At 40.1% G+C, this 19776-nt stretch overlaps 1 protein-coding gene across 4 annotated transcripts; it reads right to left on the bottom strand.

Annotated features, from left to right (window-relative positions):
- nr2c2 (nuclear receptor subfamily 2, group C, member 2) lies at positions 1–10970 on the bottom strand. Of its 4 annotated transcripts, none has more exons than XM_040008378.1 (15): positions 10786–10968; positions 7461–7545; positions 7123–7215; positions 6773–6973; positions 6578–6683; positions 6264–6443; positions 5636–5837; positions 5438–5528; positions 5117–5262; positions 4169–4346; positions 3548–3669; positions 3327–3466; positions 2724–2861; positions 2520–2625; positions 1–573 (listed from the first exon to the last, which is right to left on the bottom strand). In XM_040008378.1, exons 2-15 carry the CDS (start codon positions 7518–7520, stop codon positions 399–401), a joined length of 1938 nt encoding a protein of 645 aa, XP_039864312.1. In that variant the 5' UTR covers positions 7521–7545; positions 10786–10968; the 3' UTR covers positions 1–398. The 4 variants fall into 4 exon arrangements, 3 of the variants coding, with proteins under 3 accessions (XP_039864312.1, XP_039864313.1, XP_039864314.1); XM_040008379.1 differs by having other exon boundaries at positions 5636–5792; positions 10786–10967; XM_040008380.1 differs by having other exon boundaries at positions 7123–7196; positions 7461–10969.
- Positions 10971–19776: the final 8806 nt, after the last annotated feature.

The following is a 19776-nucleotide window of genomic DNA, read 5'->3' as shown; positions in this document are numbered from 1 at the left end:
ACATGCAGGATTTCTTTTAATGTTACTTTTAGATTCTGGACTTTCTGTAAGTTATGCAAACCTAGACAAATGTAACGCAATTTGAAAGGGTTAGGTCAAGTGCTATAAAGACATTAAAGAGCACAGCTGTAGATGCAGAAGATTCTGTTACTTAGTTCAACAGGACTGACTGCATCAGCTTCAGGAAACATCCTCAGCCATCCAGGCTGTCCAGTGCCATTCCATCTCAATCTACCTGAATGACTTTGCACTATGCATCATTGAAAGCAAGAGCTTGCTGCAGGATTTAGTACTGCAGTTCAAAAATACAATCCTTACAAGAGAAAGTGTGTACCTGAAGAGGAGACTCACTAAATACTTCAAACTCTGAGAGTTAGGGTGCTTGGAGTGATGGTGTGTCATTCTGTAGAGTCAGAGTCCTGGCTGTTATACTCAGCCGTCTCCATCTTGAGGATGTAAGGAATTATGCTGTCAATAGAAACATTTCCTATTAAGCCGGTGAAGAAGAGCTCCTCTGTGATGCTTGAGTTCATGAGGCGCAGCGCAGGCAGACGAGTCAGAATACGTGTCAGCCTGAGGAATGGAATAAAGATGTAATTTACACAACACATCACTGCATGCAAACACGGTTTTACCTGAAATGGAATGAAGGCCTTCTGCCAGACATCCACAGAAAAGAAAAGGACACAGGAGTTCAGGTTTGTGCCAATGGACGATGACATCAGCGATCGACCTTGGTCAAAGTGAACCAATCAAGGCCAATTTTTAGATTATTTCCCCAGTGATGCATTAAATCAATGTGATCATTATTATAAGAGTCATGATACAATGAATCTGCCTTGCTATAATATAATGTTGCAATTACATATATAATTGAAAGTGCATGTCTGGACGTCTACACACTTTCAAATTAAGGTGTGTGTGTGTGTGTGTGTGTGTGTGTGTGTGTGTGTGTGTGTGTGTGTGTGTGTGTGTGTGTGTGTGTGTGGAGTGGCTCAGCCTGGTGAGCCAAACCAACACCTTCCAGCAAACCTCATTTGTTGGTAAAAGACTCCACTGTGTGTGGCAAAGGCACAGTGAAAAGTAGAGAAGTACAGCTCTGAGGTAAAAACAGTAAAGACCCAGCATGTATTAACTTAATACTGTTTTAGCTGTTCTGCTCATATCCACTCGCATGTTCATTAATAATGATCATTAAAAAACAAATTAAAAAACATCTCTTCAAGCTGGAAATGACAAATAAACTCCTGGGGTGTGTGCTCGTTTCTCCCTGGGTGTTACAGACTTTTTTGTCTTTGGAATCCACATTGTACATTATGAAGGGTGGATAGTGGTACACCGATGGTCCTCTTTTGCCCACCCCACCCTAACACAACTACTATCGCTGTTTTCACTTTGTTATCTGCAATAAGATGGTAAGAGCATTCCTCACATACCAATTCACGATATAGGCACTTGTATCCTGTACAGCTGAATGAAACCAACAACCCATATTCCTCTGCTCACCATGATATGCTGCTAATCAAATCATTGGCTTGTCGCTCAAAATTCACTACATCATACAGCCTGGGTACGACTTATTTAGATTCAAACTCTGATTATTATAGTAAACACTGTCTAAAGGTGTGGTGCTTCACACAGCTATCATAAAAATCTTGGGGAAAGAGAGGCAGAGAAGTCCAGACTCTCTCCCCAGCTACCTCCTCCAGCTCTTTCTGGGTAATGCCAAGAGAATATCCCTGTCCTCCTGTTAGAACATCCTCAGAACACCTCATCCAAGAAGCAACCAACCTCAGCTAGCTGAGAACAACCCTTTCTTTAAGGAGAGGTCAGCCACCTTTCAAAGAAAGCTCATTTCTGCTGCTTGTATCCACAATCTCATCCTTTTGATATGGCATTTTTGTACAATGATGCTCCATCTGGTGGCTGATGGTTGTAACTAGGATACAAATTTGGGATACAAAAATTTACCAGCACTGGACATCAAATAAAATGTTAACAGTCAGATTAAATGACAACTGAACAGCAGACAACATCAGCCGAAAGCTTTTTTCAGACATGCACTGCAGACCTGCACCCTATAGACATGACCTGTTTTTACTCTGCAGAGAAAAGAATGTAAACGTCAGATGCAGTCAGCTTGGATGTTTAACAGTCTTAATACAGCTCCCTTCTGCAGAGTCTGAGATGTTTTACTGTGCCTACTCGAGAATAGTGCAGATAACAGGTTGGTGAATTCACAGCCTCAGAAAGCCACAGTGAAAATAAAAGCTTAAAGCCTGGCAGACAGTGACGTGTCCCACAGAATGAAACAGGTATATGCTGGAGAGAAGTTGTAAAAACCAAAAAAGACTCAACCAAACTCACAATTAACTTACGCCAATAAAATAAGAGTGGCATAGTATCAGTTATTTTTCCATCTTAGTGCTGGGTATTAAGTTAGGGTATCACTTTCTATAACATTTTTTGTCACTTTGCTTTGAATGTGGATGAGAGTAGGACAGGAGGTATGAATGTACCTGTAGGTGTCATCTGGATATGTTTTCTGCACATAGTCCTGTAGCTCCATCAGAGCTTTCTCCTGGAACTTCTCAATCTGCCCACTGCTGTCCACACCTGGGTGATCTGATGAGTCAAACACACAACAGTTGTTCTCCAAAATCATTTGACTGATAACAGCTAGACTGTCCATTATTATTTCTGACACAGAAAATCAGACTCACCTGGGCTGAACAACACTATAGCCTTCAGGTAGGCGTATTCATAGCTGTCGGTCTCCAGCCTTGTCATACTGTTACAGAACTCCTGGAACTTCCAGATATGCTCCATCACCTGTTTCACCCTTTCCCCTGACAGTTTGTCTGAGACAGAAGAAAGTTTCCATTTTGTATAAATATTCATGGTTTACATCTCTTATTTTCTTTAATTCTTTTCCATCTTAATGGTCCGAGAAAAGTTACTTAGAGAAACAACAAAAAGCATGTCGTCACTGAAAAACGACGCAATTCTTAGTCAGTGTTAGTGGCAAGTGTCGTCACTTGTTTGCAATGTAGTTGGCTTCATTAAGCCAAAATGGTCCTAGCAGGGGGGATTTTTATTTATGCAATTACATTTCAAAGTTTTGTTACAATCTAAATAAAAACAGCAACAATATGAGCCTGTTCTGATTTCATCACATGTAAGTAATAAAGTTGTCTTCTATGCTTAAGGCCTATGTTTGTTAATAACAAAAAAGAAAGGAAAAAAAAGAAAAATCACATTTCTTTACTCCTGTTTATATGCGTGTGTGTCCTACTGTGAAAGATGGCGAGGTCTGTGGTCCATACCATCCTGGATGCTGCTTTGAAGGTGGTTGATGATGGCGGCAAGGATGGTCGACAGGTTCATCACATGAGCGCACTGAGCAAGACCCAGAGTGAACAGCTCGTTCCAACAGGCTCGCACCAAACTTGTGTTTGCCTCCTGACTGAGAAGAGAGGGAAAATATTGATTAACAATCATCTGGTAGTGTTTGCAAAGACAACAGCTTGTGTGAAAACTCTCTCACCCGAGAGCTGAGAAGGCTGGGATTGAGCGTGCCCAGTGCATGGAGAGGAAGAGAAGTCTAGATGCAGATTCACAGATGTAGTGTACATTCAGATACTCGGGCATGGGGCTGGGCATGGTCAGCTAGAGGAAAGATACAAACACAACACAGCTGAAAAGGACATCAAGTACAAAAACCTTACTGCTGACAGGAGAATGGTAACACAAAGGAAACACAAAGCAAGTGTTAAATGAGTCGCTCAAGTTAATGCACATTGCACAAAATGTCCAGCAGGGGATCTGCTTGTTACATGTCATATTTTTCACTGTTCCTCGTGTTTCCTGCCAGTATCTTTGCAAGGACAAAAATCAAATAAACACCAACTAAAAAGAAACTTAAAATAAGTGTTTCAACTGCAGGTGATAACAAACCACTTAACAGGGTTTTGCTGTTTATTATTGACCACGCATCCATACTTTGGTAATTTAAAACTGCATAGACAGATGAATGGTCTTGTATTCTGGTGAATAACCTCTGAGTACCACCCACCCTTCTGTGGATGCCAATCGGTATCCCTCAGCAGTCAATCATCTCCAAAAATTGTGCATATTGTTGTTCCCATTACATGTGAACTTTACTCACCTTAAAGCTGACATGGCTGTCTGTGAGCAGTGGTCCTTCCACCTCTATAATAGGGGTCTCCTGGTCTTGACCAATCAGCTGGATCGTTGTTCCACTGACACATTGTGACTTATCAGCCAGATTGTCTTCGACCCCAACTTCAGGTGGGTTGAAGACTTTGGCCAGGGTGTCAAAGGCACTGTGTGCAACACACAAGCACACATAAAATGACCTTTCATTAATTTCATTAACAAGAAACATATAAGTCACAAAAGTATAAATGTGTTCTTATTGCACACATACATGCGTTAACTCCTTAGCACCACTTTTATTACCTAAATGCTGTTTTTAACACTGTTTTCTTATACACACAATTATCCAGTTACTATGTCTGTGAAGGTTCTCAGTCATCCAGGTCATCGTAGTCAAAGGAGCTTGCAAAGAAAAGCGTCTGGACTTCTCTAAGTTGCTTGAAGACGTTTCACCTCTCATCCGAGAAGCTTCTTCAGTTCTAAGGTTCTAAGGTCCCTCTTGGGGGGATACTCCCACTGGGTTTAAATCTGGGACTCTCCGCCATTTGACCTTAGAAATGAAGAAGCTTCTTGGATGAGAGGTGAAACGTCTTCAAGCAACTTAAAGAAGTCCAGACGCTTTTCTTTGCAAGCTCCTTTGATCCAGTTACTATGTTCATTCAAATAAGAACAAAAACAATGCAAAGTAATCAATGAGATCTTATCTACAGTCTACAACACAGGTTTTATCAGTGTTAAAAAATAATGCAGATATTAGAACCCACAACGCATAACTCACAAAATTACCAATGCGGTATTAAACAAATGCAAATAGAGAACTGGTTTACTTCTGCAGAGACAAACAAAGTAAATTTGAAGAGAACACTAACGATAAGCCACCTGAACCCAAATCTGAACAAGCAAAGGCAAGACTCCTCTCTGGGTGTTGCTGACTGACCGTGTTATCTCGCTGGCAGACTGCTCTTCATGTTGGCTGTCTGAGGTATCACCATTGTTTAGGTTTTCTTTTAGTGAGTCACTTAGGTTGGCCAGTGATGTCACAACGTTGGCTAGCGTCCCCAAGTCTCCCTGCCCACAATCCATCTAAAGACAAGTGACACAATGCAGATTATATCCCATCATATAGGCAACATAACCAGCATCCACTGTACATACATTACAGCCTAGCACAGATTTTATGCTCCAACCTCTTTACACAACTTACAAAAGGCAGATGTTTTGTTTACTGTTACACAGTCTCTTTAATGATTAGATGTACCTTTGAATCAGTTGCCAGCACCAAAGTTCCATCACTCTGGATCACTGGCTGCTGGATGTTAACCAGCATCCCCTGGTCCAGCAAGCTGGACCTACATGTGGTACAAAGAACCATCAAAACAACTTTACAAAATCGTTGGAAACTTAAAGATGGTGCAAATTTAACAGCTCAGACCCAATGTTTGTCTGCAGGTCTGACCTGGATCCATCTGTCTCTGTATCGGAGATAAACGTAGGTGTGGCGATGAGTGGACTGTTTAGGTCCTTACGAATGTAGATCTTTTGGGTGGAGGCCGCGCAGTTGGCATGCCTCTCTCTGGGCACAATGTCGATGGGTTTCCTCTCACTCTGGACAGCTGAATATTTACAGGAGTCAGAACGTGTTAATATTTTCCTCATGCCTACAAGTAAAAGCAAAGAACATTGTGCGTTTCTACAAGCATGCACTGAGAACAATGCTAATGATATTTAGTGTCTCTCAGAATACTGCAGATATGAGGTACTTCTGGTTTAACTGATCAGAATAGTTCTCAGTTGGACTTCCTGACAAATTGATGGTAAAGAAAGAGCTGAACCTATATTTTTACTAAAAATAACCCTTGTTGAGTAGCTGTAGGGACAATGTTTCCTAAACAACCTCCTGCAGTATCCAGTGTCACACCAGTCTGTATTTTATACATGTCAGGTCAGGAAAAAGATAGAAGACTTTTTCGGGCCATATCTCACTTATTTCTCAAGGAAACTGAAACTACTTTCTCAGGGACAATACTTGACTTGTTTCTGGGTGTATATTTTGCACTGTGTCCTGGAATTGGATGCACACTCACACTCAGTCTTCATCCCCATCTTAAGGCATTTTCTCAACCGACAGAATTGGCAGCGATTGCGGTGGTGTTTGTTGATGACGCAGTCCTGCTTACTGCGGCAGCTGTAAGTCAGATTCTTCCTCACACTCCGCTTAAAAAAGCCCTTACATCCTTCGCAACTGACGGCACCATAGTGACGTCCTGGACACAGACAAAAAAGTTCTTATTTTGTACCCGTGGTTGAGTCTACTGACAATATGAAGCTGAACACACAGCTGGATACCAAAGTATATGGAAAAGATCTGAAGTATACTCATGTTAAGCGGCTGAAGTACCTGAAGCCTTGTCTCCGCACACCACACAGTACTCCACCGGCTGTGGTCGGCTCAAATCTCCTGACTGTCCTAACAACCGTTCCATTGACACTGGATCTGTAACAATCTAGAAAAAAAGCATTCAAATAAGAACAAGTTATTGGCAGTAGTGTTGTCACATATGCCCTATGTGGCAGTATTAAGAGGGAAATGTACCTGTATTCTTCCTGGCATGAGGCTGTCTGCAGCAGTGAAGATGAGCTGTTTGGCGTTGTGACTGTCTGGTGAGGCCAGGATGACCTTTCCTGCCCCTGAGCTGTCAGCTGTAGTCAGAATGAACTGTTGCTTGGGGGCACTGGATGGGTTCATTGCTGTCACTATCTGGATCTTCTGACCGGTCTGCTGGTCGGTTACAATCTGGGGGGATAAGAGATGAAAGAGGAAGACAGAACAACAGGGAAAGTGTGGAAGATCCAAGAAAAATATTTTAACGCCAACATGTTCAGCGCCCCTGCGAAAGGGGACAATGTCAACAGGTTGTAACACATTCAAGTTTAAGATGTTACCTGAATTCGCTGTGGTGTAGAGGGCTCAGTCGAGATGACCTGAAAGCGCTGCGGAGACTCACTCATCACTGAGTCTGATGGAGAGGATGACACCTAATTGGTTAAATGTATAAAAATAATCTTAATTAATAAGTCTGCAACACAAATACATTTCATTTGAATATGCAGCGTTGAAATGTTTTGCTACAAAATGTTATACACTTTTATTGTAAGTGAAAGAAGACAGCAAATGGTGAATTATATCTTAAAGGTAACCACATGACCAAAGTGAGTAAAACCATCAAAAAAGAAAAAAAATTCATATTGGTTGGATGAAGCAACAACTTCAGACCACTCACCTCTGCCTCATGCTCAGAATCCACTTTCTGCTGGGAAAGCAGATTCAGGTTGGACGTCATGATGAAGTAAAGTCATTAGTGAGGTCTGTTTGGAAGGATGTCAAAGAAAAGAATTAAATAACTAATAAAAATACCAACTACCCCAGAAGAGCAGGCTGACATTACTGACTCACATATTGGTCACAGAAGATGCAGCAAGACATTGGGTGATTTTGTATGGTGCGATTTGGCTACTGAAGCACACCAGTGTCTCACTCATGTGTTCTTATGAATGGGTGGTATAAACATTAAAATATTACGCCACTTTGAAATACTAAATCTGTGCTGCAGCAATGCCTTTGCAACCCAACTTTTAAAATCATTAAAAATTAAACAAAAGATAAGCTTCTCTCTTTTTATACTATATAATAACAAATGCAATCAGTCTTCAAACTAAAATAAAATTGACAAAACAGTTTCTGTTTACTGCCCTGTTACCTATATATTAAGCTATAGACTGCCGTATCATCACACAGTTATTAAAAGTAATATTCTTATTTTTTAGGTAACTTCAACAAAACATTTCACTTCAATCACAAGAAGAATTTATTACGATTTTTAACATATGGAGAGTATTGCAACAATGTATATTGAGACATTTTTAAAATTGCAAATTATGTCCTCAAGTTAAACTTTGTCTGCATTTGTTTTATCCAATAAGATAAAGTTATCTCACTTCAGTTATTTTTTTGCTTCAAAATGAGATTGTCAAGCATACCAACACTGTCCCTAAAACCTGCATAAATGTTGCCATTACATGGAGCCTGCAGCCTACATAAATAACCAGAATACAATCAGCTGGCAGCCAGATGAGTCAAGTCCCTTTGAGTTGTGCACAATGACAGACCCATTCAGATTGATGGCAACATGCTTGCATTCTGTTTGCATTTAAAATTAGACAGCAATTACTTGCAAACCTTCAAGAATCTTTTTCAGAGTGATTACAGTCAGCCCAAATCCAGACTATTACTGTTTGCAGAAAGGTTATCTCTGATCAGGCAAGACATCCAAGCAACGTGCGATTAAAAGTGCTTGTAAACGTGCAATAACCCTAAACGTCTGGACAACCATTTAGTCACAAGTTGCAATCGGTTGCAGAATGTGGAAATAATTATATATGTATATACATTTTTAATTGTTTTTTTGTAGTTGCAAGGATAGTCTTGTCGTATTTTTACTTGTGTGACTGAGCCTTTGGCTTGCTCTGAACTAGGAAGTACCTTTTTCAAGGTTAGTCTGTCCGGTGTTGGATGGTTTTTTTAGTCAAATAAATGTTTGCTCAGGTAATGTTATCTTGGGATGGTGGTGCATGAGATGAGCCCTATAGCTCATAGTATTAACAGTGTATTTTAATTTGTTTAATACTATGTTCATATTTAGTCTCCCTGTATTGATATAAGATTGCATTGCAAAATAACACAATACTACTCTATATAATTTTTTTCCCCCATCCTTAATAAGATTTATGTAAAATTCCAGATAAAATATTTAAGCTATCAGTTAAACTCACCTTTACCTTTGTTAAATGTCTATTTTGTTTCCTTTGAAAACCAAAATCACACTCAAAGTGAAGCTAACTGAAGAGGGTTTGGAACCATCACTGCGTTAGTGTTAGATATTATATGTTATCACAGATATGGTCAATCCTCCTATACTGCTGCACCTATATTGGTTAATGTAATAATTTCTACCTATGAATCTTGAGTTGCATCAGTCCAGTGCCAGAGTAATTTCAGTGGGTGAAACACTTTTTGGAGATACTAATACCACACTGACATCGACAGAGGCACCAATCATTTCTTACTTTGTACATCTGTCCTCCAAATGGACAAATATGAAATCCTGTCAAGACTTAAAAAACATAGTAAATATGAAGGTGTCGAGACTAACTCCCACTGCTTTTAATATTTTTAAAACTTCTAATTTGCTTTACTTTATATTTTATTGTCACTGAAGAGGAAATTTGTTCTGGACTTCAAGTCCCAGTTCCCAGCATAGCTATTGTGACCACCACAAACATACAAAGCACAATAAGTCACAATTTAGCATCACATCAACATTAATTGTTAATGTTGCACTAACCCAATGACTCCACACTACAGACTAATATTCCGAGCATTAACTGAACAGAGCACAAATTAATTTTTAAATCCTTTAAACTTCTGCCAGAAGGTAACAGTAAATACAAGATGAATTGAATCTCACAAAATGTTGAAACACACACTGTTCATAAAGTGACTGAGGGCTATGATGACATTTTTCTGGCGTATGCTTTTTGTGGCTGTTTGCACCACTTTGAACAACCCTAGATTCGCTATCAGTGTAACATAACTGCTAGTATGTTAAAAAAAAAAAGAAAGAAAGAAAAAGTCAAGCTGCACTAGAAGATCTAGAAATTAGAATGATTTTTTTAAAGCTGTGATCACCACCTTGCAGCATCTTTATTCTTGGGGGAAGTGTCTAAATCCACCTTTCATTAGTTTAATTCTTTCTAATCTACTGGCATTTGCAAGATTTCCGTCCTTCTCTGTTTATATGGTCTTGTACTGTTTATAAGAATACAATCTGACAGCCTTTGGGGGGAAATGATTTATGTGGCTGCAGTAACCATACAGGAATCTTATGTAGCTTCATATTGTTTACTGATTGGTCTAACAGTACGTCCATCATTACCTCTTTTCTCGTATCACAACACATAACAAAATGGAGAATCTGGCAATCAGCCAGTAACATCGAAGACGAATCCTTATGATAAATATGTTCGAGCAATTTTGTTTTCAGACACCGAACAGATGAATGTTGAAATTCTGGTGGCGAGTATAAAAAAATGGCAGCTGTGATGAATAAAATGTATGATCGTAGTACTTTCAATCCACTCCCGTCCCCGGGATGGCAAAGGTAAAAGGGTCGAGTTCATCTGCTGCAGCTACAGCTTTAGCCCCTTCAGCTAGCTCACTGCAAGTGAACGCAAGTAGGCTGCAGTGAGAGCCGACTGCAGCTGTGTGCCCCACTGTGGCTGTCATCCTAGCACGCAGGGATTGGTTCAAGTCGACAGCTGTGTCATCGTATTTAACAATTAATTTAGCTGTCACCAAAATATGTCAGCCTAAACAGACTGAGACCGATGTTTCACGGTCCATGTCCGCACTCCGAGCTGCCGGAGACGGCCAGGAAGGGAGCTCCGCATCGGCTAGCTTGCTAGCTAGTCGGGAAATTAGCTACGCTCTTTTATGGTCCTGTATGTCTCACAGCTTTCTACTGTTTTCAGTCCAGGACTCAGACTTACCTCCGGGAACTGGCGGTCACAGATTTAGTGCGCTCTGCTATTTTATAAAATATTTGTTTTGGTTTTCTTCTGTTAAAGGTCATAGTTCGTGACCCCGCTCCGCCAGCGAGTTGATGATGGTTGAGTTTTTTTTCCTCCTTCCTCTCTCGCGTACCCGCGCGACTCCAACACCCCCCCACCCTTAGCGCGAGCCAGACAGGACTGACGTCATTATGTCTGACTGTCTGGACTTTGTTGTTAAGGTACGTTTGAAACATTTACATAGTAAAAAAAATGTTTAACAACAGATGTATTTAAGAGGATAGACGCACTGTTTCTCCTATAGTGCGTTTCTGCTCTTCACATAAAGAGCTGCAATAATAAACTCAAGGCTTTAATAAGTGATTGCATAAATGATTACAAATAGTATAAATATTAAAAAATATAAAAATAAAGTGTTTTGTTTTTTTTATCTTATATGATACTATCAGAAGTACGTGACATATACATAATGTCATCAGATATAGACAGATATAGAAAATGTCAGATAATGTTATCCAGTTATAATCTTGATCCAGCTCTAATTTCTTTATATTTTGCTTCCAAGAAGCGAGACTTTCTGGCAATTTTATTAAGTGATCTTGAGCAATCGTTATGCTGGCTTTCTGGTTTTGTTTGTTAAGCCACTTAACACACAAACTACAAATCGCTGAAGCATAAAAAGACACCTAACTCAAGGAAGCCAATGTTATGTCTACACATAACAGACAACTTGGCAAAGAATCAATTTAAAAATAATATCTTTAGGCACTTTGTTACTAGCAGCCTGTCACAGAGCACATAAACTGTTTCCATTTCTTTAGTTTGAATCTACAAAAATGCCAAAAACAGTCTGATAGACATAAAATTGTATTTTTGCACTAACAACGTGATTCCCAAAGAGCTATTAGTCACCTGGCATATGTCAGCATATTGTGCGGTGTGTCCATAAAATGTTTCAAGGAAACTTTCAAGTGGCACTATCTACAGTATCTGAAAGTCATGTACTTAAGAAATGGGGGGGGGGGGGGGGGGGAGAATCCTGCCTTTGGAGATCCATCTGAACCTTCAGCTTTTCAATCTACTGTTCACCGAATCCTCACCAGGAATGGTCTCAGTGGTCTCAGGGTGGCTGTCAAGAGGCATTCTCAAGAAAGGGAAACAGGGAGAAAACATATGCTAAACTACACAAGAACTGGAATGATTTTCATTCCAGTTCTTGTGTAGCCAACAGGTCTTGTGGAGTGATGAATCCAAATGTGAAATTTATAGTTCAAATTGTTGTCAATATGTACAGAGGAAGTCAGGAGAGAGGTACAACAGTGAGTGTCTACGGTACATCCTTAAAAAATAGCGTAGGCTCTGCAATGTCTTGGGGCTGTATTTTAGCCAGTGGTGTTGGGGATCTTATCAATCTTGATGGAATTATGAACATCGAAATGCACGATCATATTTTCATCAGCCGTACAATACGATCTGGAAGGCACCTGACAAGAAACAGCTTCATTTTTAAGCATGACAATAATCCCAAACACACTGCCAGTGCATTAACCTGTATGGAAAAACACACAATGGAGCACTATCAGTCAGTGACTGGCCTCCCCAGAGCCAGACCTCAACACTGATGTAGTGTGAGACAATCTTGACAGAGAACAGAACAAAAAGCAGCCACAATCCAAAACTTTTAAATGTTCTTCAAGAGCCCTGGAGAACTATTTTTGAAGATTACTTAATTAAATTATGAGAAAGCCCAAGAGACAGACTGTGTTAAAGTATAATTGTAGAATTAAAACTGTACAAACTCTGTTTTGGGCTTATAAATGCTAATTACATGTGTTTGCACATGTTTCATACCCAAGATACTAACAGCACAAAGGCCCATATTACATAACACTTTAGATGAAAAGGCTAAAAATAAAGTAAAGTGCAAATATGATAAAAGGTGAAGCCACACACCAAAAAATGTGAAACATATGTCTTGCCCACTGAAATAAATGCTTTTCATTTCCTTTTCAAATCTACACCAAGCCTCTGAATTTGTATTATTATTTGAGACATTTTTTTTTATCATAATCTTTCTATTTTCCTTTTTTATTCTCACTTTTGAAGCAACTTTGCTTTTCTAACAATAATGATGGTAAAAACAAAAAACAAAACATGGTTCTCATAAATATGCCATACCCAGTTATGTAAAGTTATGGGCATTGGGCAAGATTTCTTCACATTAAAGTTTTTTAAATTTTTTCCACACCACTTTAAACACAGCCCACAGTGAATAAAGAGTATCAAACCATCATGTTTTGTTACACCGCACTTCTTTTTTTAACTGGCATTTAACAAATTTAAGAGACTTATTCATATCTTTAATGACCTCTGTTATACATGCAATATGTGGGCTATACCCTCACAAGATACTTTATTACACCTTCCTTGTACCTTGGACCCAATTTTGCCTTTAGAGGTGCCTCAATTCTTCATGGCATAGATTCAACAAGGTGCTGAAAACATTACTCAGTGATATTGGTCCATATTCAAATAAAGGCATCAAACAGATTTTTAACCTACATGTCCATGATGTGAATGTGTAATTCCACCATATCCCAAAGGTGCTCTGATCTGGTGACTGTGGAGGCCTTGTAACGGGTAGTTATGTGAGTTCCTGTTGGCTACATTCATTCTCTTTAAACTCTGGAAATGGCTGTAAACTGATCAGCAGTCTATGAAATACTCAGGCTTCAGCATGTCTGGAATCAGCAGCCATGCCACAGTCATCATCCATCCATTCTCTCACACTTATCCAATTCAGGGTCGCAGAAGGGCTGGAACCTCATCTCAGCTGGCGTAGGGCGAGAAGCAGGGTACACCGTGTACAGACTGCCAGAAACCAGAGTACTCCATGAGAACCCACGCAGATACGGAGAGAACATATAAACTCCACACAGAAAGGCCCCAGCCAAACTCAGAACCTTCTTGGTGCGAGTCCCTTAAATCAGCTTTCTTCCATATTCTGATGCTTGGTTTGAATGTCACCAGGCCAGCCTGACTGTGCTGCCATGTTTACCTGCCTAAGTGTGTTAAGTTGGCATCACGTGATTGGCTGATTAGGTATGAACAGAGGTACCTAACTGAATGGGCATTGAGTGTATAGGCCTATATATCAGTGTTTTCTGAGAAATGACACATGTAGAAGATACACGGCAGACCCGACCACATACTCGTTTTTACACTCGGCTGCAGCTTTTCGGCTGTCAGCCACACACACCAAGAACAACCTCAGGACCCAGTTCATTCCTTTTATGCAGGTGAGGTGTGATTACTGATGGCGATTACTGTGTTGGCCTCCCCTGCCGCTGCGCCAAAAACCACGCCCACCACAACAGATTTGTATATTCTGTCCCATTAGTCTTCTGCAGTTATCTCATTCTGTCTATCTCAGATGAACTCTATACTGCATGCATGTTAGTAAGTGTTCATTGTAAATATAATTTAGTTATCTTTTTACGCATGGAGGCAAGGATGGGGCTACAATTTGTATTTAACTGCATTTTAGAATAAAGGTCAGCCTCATGCAATTAATCAAGGTGTTCAGTGTGTTAAGTGCTAATAGAAAAAAGAAGCACACTTTGCCAATATTTGTTTCCTGAACACAAATTCCGAAATAGCCCATAAGCTGTTCATTTCTTAATACTTATTTCCTTCCTGGTCACTACCAATGAACATCTTTGCATCTTTAGCTCTGCCTCCTGTGTTGCTGCTATTTGTCTGTTACAAATGACCCCTGACACTTGTCTCCACCCACTCCACCCTGTCTGCATGCTCTTCTTCACCTCTCTTGTGCACTGTGTGTAAGTTTGGATGGTTCATCCCAGGTATTGGGATCTCATCGGGGCTCAAAGCCGATACCAGACGTAATCCCATCGTCTTAAACCCATCTCTCACCCCTACCACACACCCCACCACTATTTCATGAGTAGTAATATGAAGGCACTTTTTTTGCCACAATAACACTGTATCGACCCCCCAATGTTCCTTTAATGCAACAATCCCTATAATTATCTAGTAGCCACACACTGCAACAGTAAGACTTGATGATTAGACAGAGGGGATTACAGGTAGGGCCCCAACAGTCAGCAAAACAAGTCATAAAACAATAAAAGCGGCTTCCTTATCAAGAGCATCCCAGCACACACATCCCAACTGTAGTTCCATAGTTTCCACCTTTTTTCTTTACAAACTGCTCCTTTATCCGGCAATTACACCTCCTACTGACTAACCGAACCTCCATAGTTTTTCCACCTTTTTCTTTACAACCTGCTCTTTATATCTGCATCTCAGAGGCCAACTGAAACCAAATCCACCTATATAAGATAAGATAAGATAAGATAACCTTTATTAGTCCCACACGTGGGAAATTTGTTTTGTCACAGCAGGAAGTGGACAGTGCAAAAGTTATGAGGCAAAAATTAGAATACAATAAGAATAAATACAGTACACAACTGTACAGAATAGAATAAAATACTATATACAGTAGAATAAAATAAAATAAATATACAATAAGATAAAAATAGAATACAAATACAAATACTATATACAACTGAGTAAAAAATACAACGATGACAGAAAGGATTATTGCACTTAGTATTATTGCATATGTATGGATGTGTGTGCTTGATCAGTTAAAGTCTTTATTATGGAGTCTGACAGCAGTGGGGAGGAAAGACCTGCGAAATCTCTCCGTCCCACACCGTGGGTGCCGCAGTCTCCCACTGAAGGAGCTGCTCAGTGCTGTCACAGTCTGCTGCATGGGGTGGGAGATGTTGTCCAACAGGGATGACAGCTTAGCCGCCGTTCTCCTGTCACTCACCACCTCCACTGGGTCCAGAGGGCATCCTAGAACAGAGCTGGCCCTTCGGATCACCCTGTTCAGTCTCTTCCTGTCCCCAGCAGAGATGCTGCCGCCCCAGCAGACCACGCCATAAAAGATAGCAGAAGCCACAACAGAGTCATAGAAGGTCTTCAGGAGTGGGCCCTCCACTCCAAACGACCTGAGTCTCCGCAGCAGGTACAGCCTGCTCTGCCCTTTCCTGTAGAGGGCGTCTGAGTTATGAGTCCAGTCCAGTCTATTGTTCAGATGAACACCAAGGTACCTGTAGCTGTCCACAGCCTCAATGTCCATACCTTGGATGTTCAGTGGTTGCAGTGGAGAATGCTTGTGCCTGCGGAAGTCTACCACCAGTTCCTTGGTTTTACTGGCGTTGATCTGGAGGTAGTTCAGCTGGCACCAGTCCACAAAGTCTTGGGTCAGACCTCTGTACTCCTTGTCGTCCCCATCAGTGATGAGGCCGACTATTGCAGAGTCATCAGAGAACTTCTGCATGAAGCACTGGGTGGAATTGTGGGAGAAATATAAATATAAAAACACCCCATCACACACGCAGTATTTTCCTCAGCACAACTGCCTCAAGGTATATCGTTTTAACTTTTTTTTTGGACCCCAGACACAGCGGTGTGAGGTAGTTAGCACACAATTTGGTCATGAAGAAAACATAGTTTGTTTGGAACACAACAGCCGAGAGGTAAAGAAAAACGAATCTCAAAAAAAAAAGAAAACTTAGAATCTCAGATGTTGAAATTCAGATGTTTTTTTTAAAGTTTTTTTAAGTATGGGTAATGTATTATTTGAGATCTAAGGCATATACACACACACACACACACACACGGAACAACAACAAAGAGAAGAAGAAGAGGGTGTAGTTTACTACGCATCATAAAAAATGCAATCATTCATCTTCCAACTGTATCTTTCAAGGTTCAAGGTTCAAGGTTCTTATTTGTCACATGCATAGTTATACAAGTATAACACACAGTGAAATGTAGCCTGACACGCTCCTCGACATGTGCAAAAATTGGGGGGGGGGGGGGGGGGGGGGGGTAGAGGAAGAACATTATATATATATATACAGACATATAGTATATACACTGGGTGAATGTGCAGTAGTAGCAGCAAGCAGGTGAATTCTGTACATTAATATGAATAGACATCTGACTTCTGTTCTGACTTTAGAGTCCTTGTTCGTATACTGAGCCGTACTTTGGGAGTCATACTGTTGTGATACTGGGGAGAAAAGGGTAAGGTTTGATAGACTAAAACCGTTACACACAATGCTTCAAAAATCTAAAGAGTGTGTGAGGCTGTTAGCTGCGTTGTCCAGCAATAAACTTATCTACAATGTGTTAGTAAAAGAGTGACTTGTACTTCTGTCCCATTAAGCAACGGTTTAACAAATTTCACTGCATTCTATAAAAGGAATCTGGGTTTAAACAGAATATAGTAGTGTTGGATTAAGTGTAGGAAACACTAGTATACAGTGTCTATGGAACAAATCTCCTTCAACATTCGCAATGACCCAAGTGGATGACTACAGCCATTTCTCTCAGTTGATTGTGTTTAAGGAAAAAGCAGCTAAATACACTGAGACTGCTCCACGCTGTTAGCGAGTTAACTCTGGATGTCTGTGGGTTTTGTTAACTTAGAGTGAACAAAAGCAGAAAAACACTAAAAGATGCCGACAGTGAAAGTCTGGTTTATTTCATGAATACAATGAAACATTTTACAGTTTACAGAGAAAAGCAACATATATGATAAATAGATACACATAGCACAAACAGTGAGAAGTAAAACTCATCGTCTTACCAGATTTTATATTCTGTAAACTTAAAATAAACTGCTGAAATTAGAGTTTAGTGTTTTTAAGTAGTCTATTAAAGTCATGTAGTCATGAGTCAACATTACAAATATTTAGATTCTTGTTTCACAATGTGCATGAACTCAAAATCTTTAGAGTTTCATATTTATAAAGTATCGCAAAGAATACATTTATGCCATTGTATGCACTATACTTCTTGTAAAAAAAAATGATTGGAGATGCGTTTGAGAAAAGCTCCTGCCGTGACCTTCCATCTGTGAGTGCACGCACACACACACACACACACACACACACACACACACACACAGAGAGAGAGAGAGAGAGAGAGAGAGAGAGGGAGATCATTAATAAAAAGGATTGGAGCCGGTTTTGGATTTTCACTTGTTGTTGGATTTAATATGAACATCCATCCATCCATCCATCCATTCACTTCCGCTTATCCTTTTCAGGGTCGCGGGGGGTGCTGGAGCCTATCCCAGCTGACATAGGGCGAGAGGCGGGGTACACCCTGGACAGGTCGCCAGTCTGTCGCAGGGCCAACACACAGGGACAGACAACCATTCGCACTCACATTCATTCACACCTAGTGGCAATTTGGATTATCCAATTGACCTATCCCCACAAGCTAATATGAACAGTCACATAAAATTCATTATAATTTTTTGCCTTTGCTTTAATTAAGATGTTTCTTTAAATCTACAACACCTTCCTTCCTTTTCAAAAAGTTTACTGACATAGTAAAGAAGTAGCTAGGGAACTCAGTAAGTATGAGCAACAGTAGCTTAAGGACACTTTCTCCAATAAATAGGATTTCATCATCTGCAGTTTGTCAAAAAAGTGCCATATTAAAAACAATTCAGCAGACCCTCAGAGTGCGGATACAAACTGTTTTCAGCTATAGAGGTGGAGGTATGCTTCATGTACTTATCAACATACAGTTCAGAGGCTTGCATTAGAGTGCATTGGTGCTTGGGCATCTTTTATTTAGCGTGGTTATACCATTGTGGATTTAGCTATATAAATATGCTCAAGAGTCTATCATATGTTTGACATGCAACTAAAAATTCAAAAATATATTTTTAAATCAGTAACTTTGCAAATTTAGAGGAAATGTTTTTGGACAACACATGTGTCACATTTTAAACGTGGTTTGAATAATCAGCGCTGACATACAGACATTTATGCGCTGGGTATAACAGACATGCTTACCGTGTGAAAGGACCGTGGATGTCTTGGAGCAGAGAAACTGTTGGGGCCCTACCTGTAACCCCCTAATCATCAAGTCTTACTGTTGCAGTGTGTGGCTACTAGATAATTATAGGGATTGTTGCATTAAAGGAACATTGGTGGGTCGATACAGTGTTATTGTGGCTAGTTAAGAATATGTGGTTTTTAGAAGTTCACAAGAAAAGTTTATTTCTAAAGGGATACATGTTTTTTTGTGGTACTCTAGGCCCTGTGTCTTTCGGAGCGCAAAAGAAAAGTGAAATGCTCCTAAACTAGCTAAATTAAATCATCTATGTCTAAAAAAAAGTGCCTTTATATTACTACTTTCATGCATGCCGTGCACCACCCACACAAACTTCTCTGCCATTCCTGACTTATACAGTACAGTTCTCCCATCTTGCAGACTGTCATAAGCTTTCTCCAGGTCCACAAAGGCCTTCGCTGTACTTCTCCATGAACACTTTCAAAACAGACATCACATTTTAGCTTTTATTCCTGCCATAAACCACACTGACGCTCAGTGATTGTGATCTCTTTCCTTAACCTAGCTTCAACCACTCTTTCCTATAGCTTCCTATAGCTGGTGGTATGACTTATCAGCTTTATCTCTTTGCAGTTACAAGGTTTATGAATCCCTTATTGCACAGAGGTAAAGCAGACATGGTCTGTATTCCCCTTAGCTCTTTGTAAGTTTTCATTTTACTCTGCATGCCTGTCTTTCGGATACTTCCTGTGTTTTTATCACTTGCTGTTTTTCACTTCTGGTCCCACACCTCTCAGTCTTTGTCATTAACATCCTGTATACCACCCCCTCTGGTCTTTTGGTTTATATTTCCCTTTTGCCTTTCTGGATTTTTTCAGTTTTTGCCCTTGTGAATATTTATGGTCACCCTGCTGCCACCTGAAGTTAAGCATGCTTGCTACCTTAAAACCCCAAAACCCAACACTGCTTTCTTGTAGACATGTAGCCTGAGCAAAACATGCAGGAAGTATCTTCCTTATATGGAAGATTATGGCTCCCAGTAGACATCTGTATTGG

This window comes from Simochromis diagramma, unplaced genomic scaffold (genome assembly GCF_900408965.1).
Source record: "Simochromis diagramma unplaced genomic scaffold, fSimDia1.1 OVJJ01000545.1, whole genome shotgun sequence".
Taxonomy (NCBI): domain Eukaryota; kingdom Metazoa; phylum Chordata; class Actinopteri; order Cichliformes; family Cichlidae; genus Simochromis; species Simochromis diagramma.
Note: the sequence above shows the minus strand (reverse complement) of the source record. Positions and strands in the feature narration are given on the sequence as shown.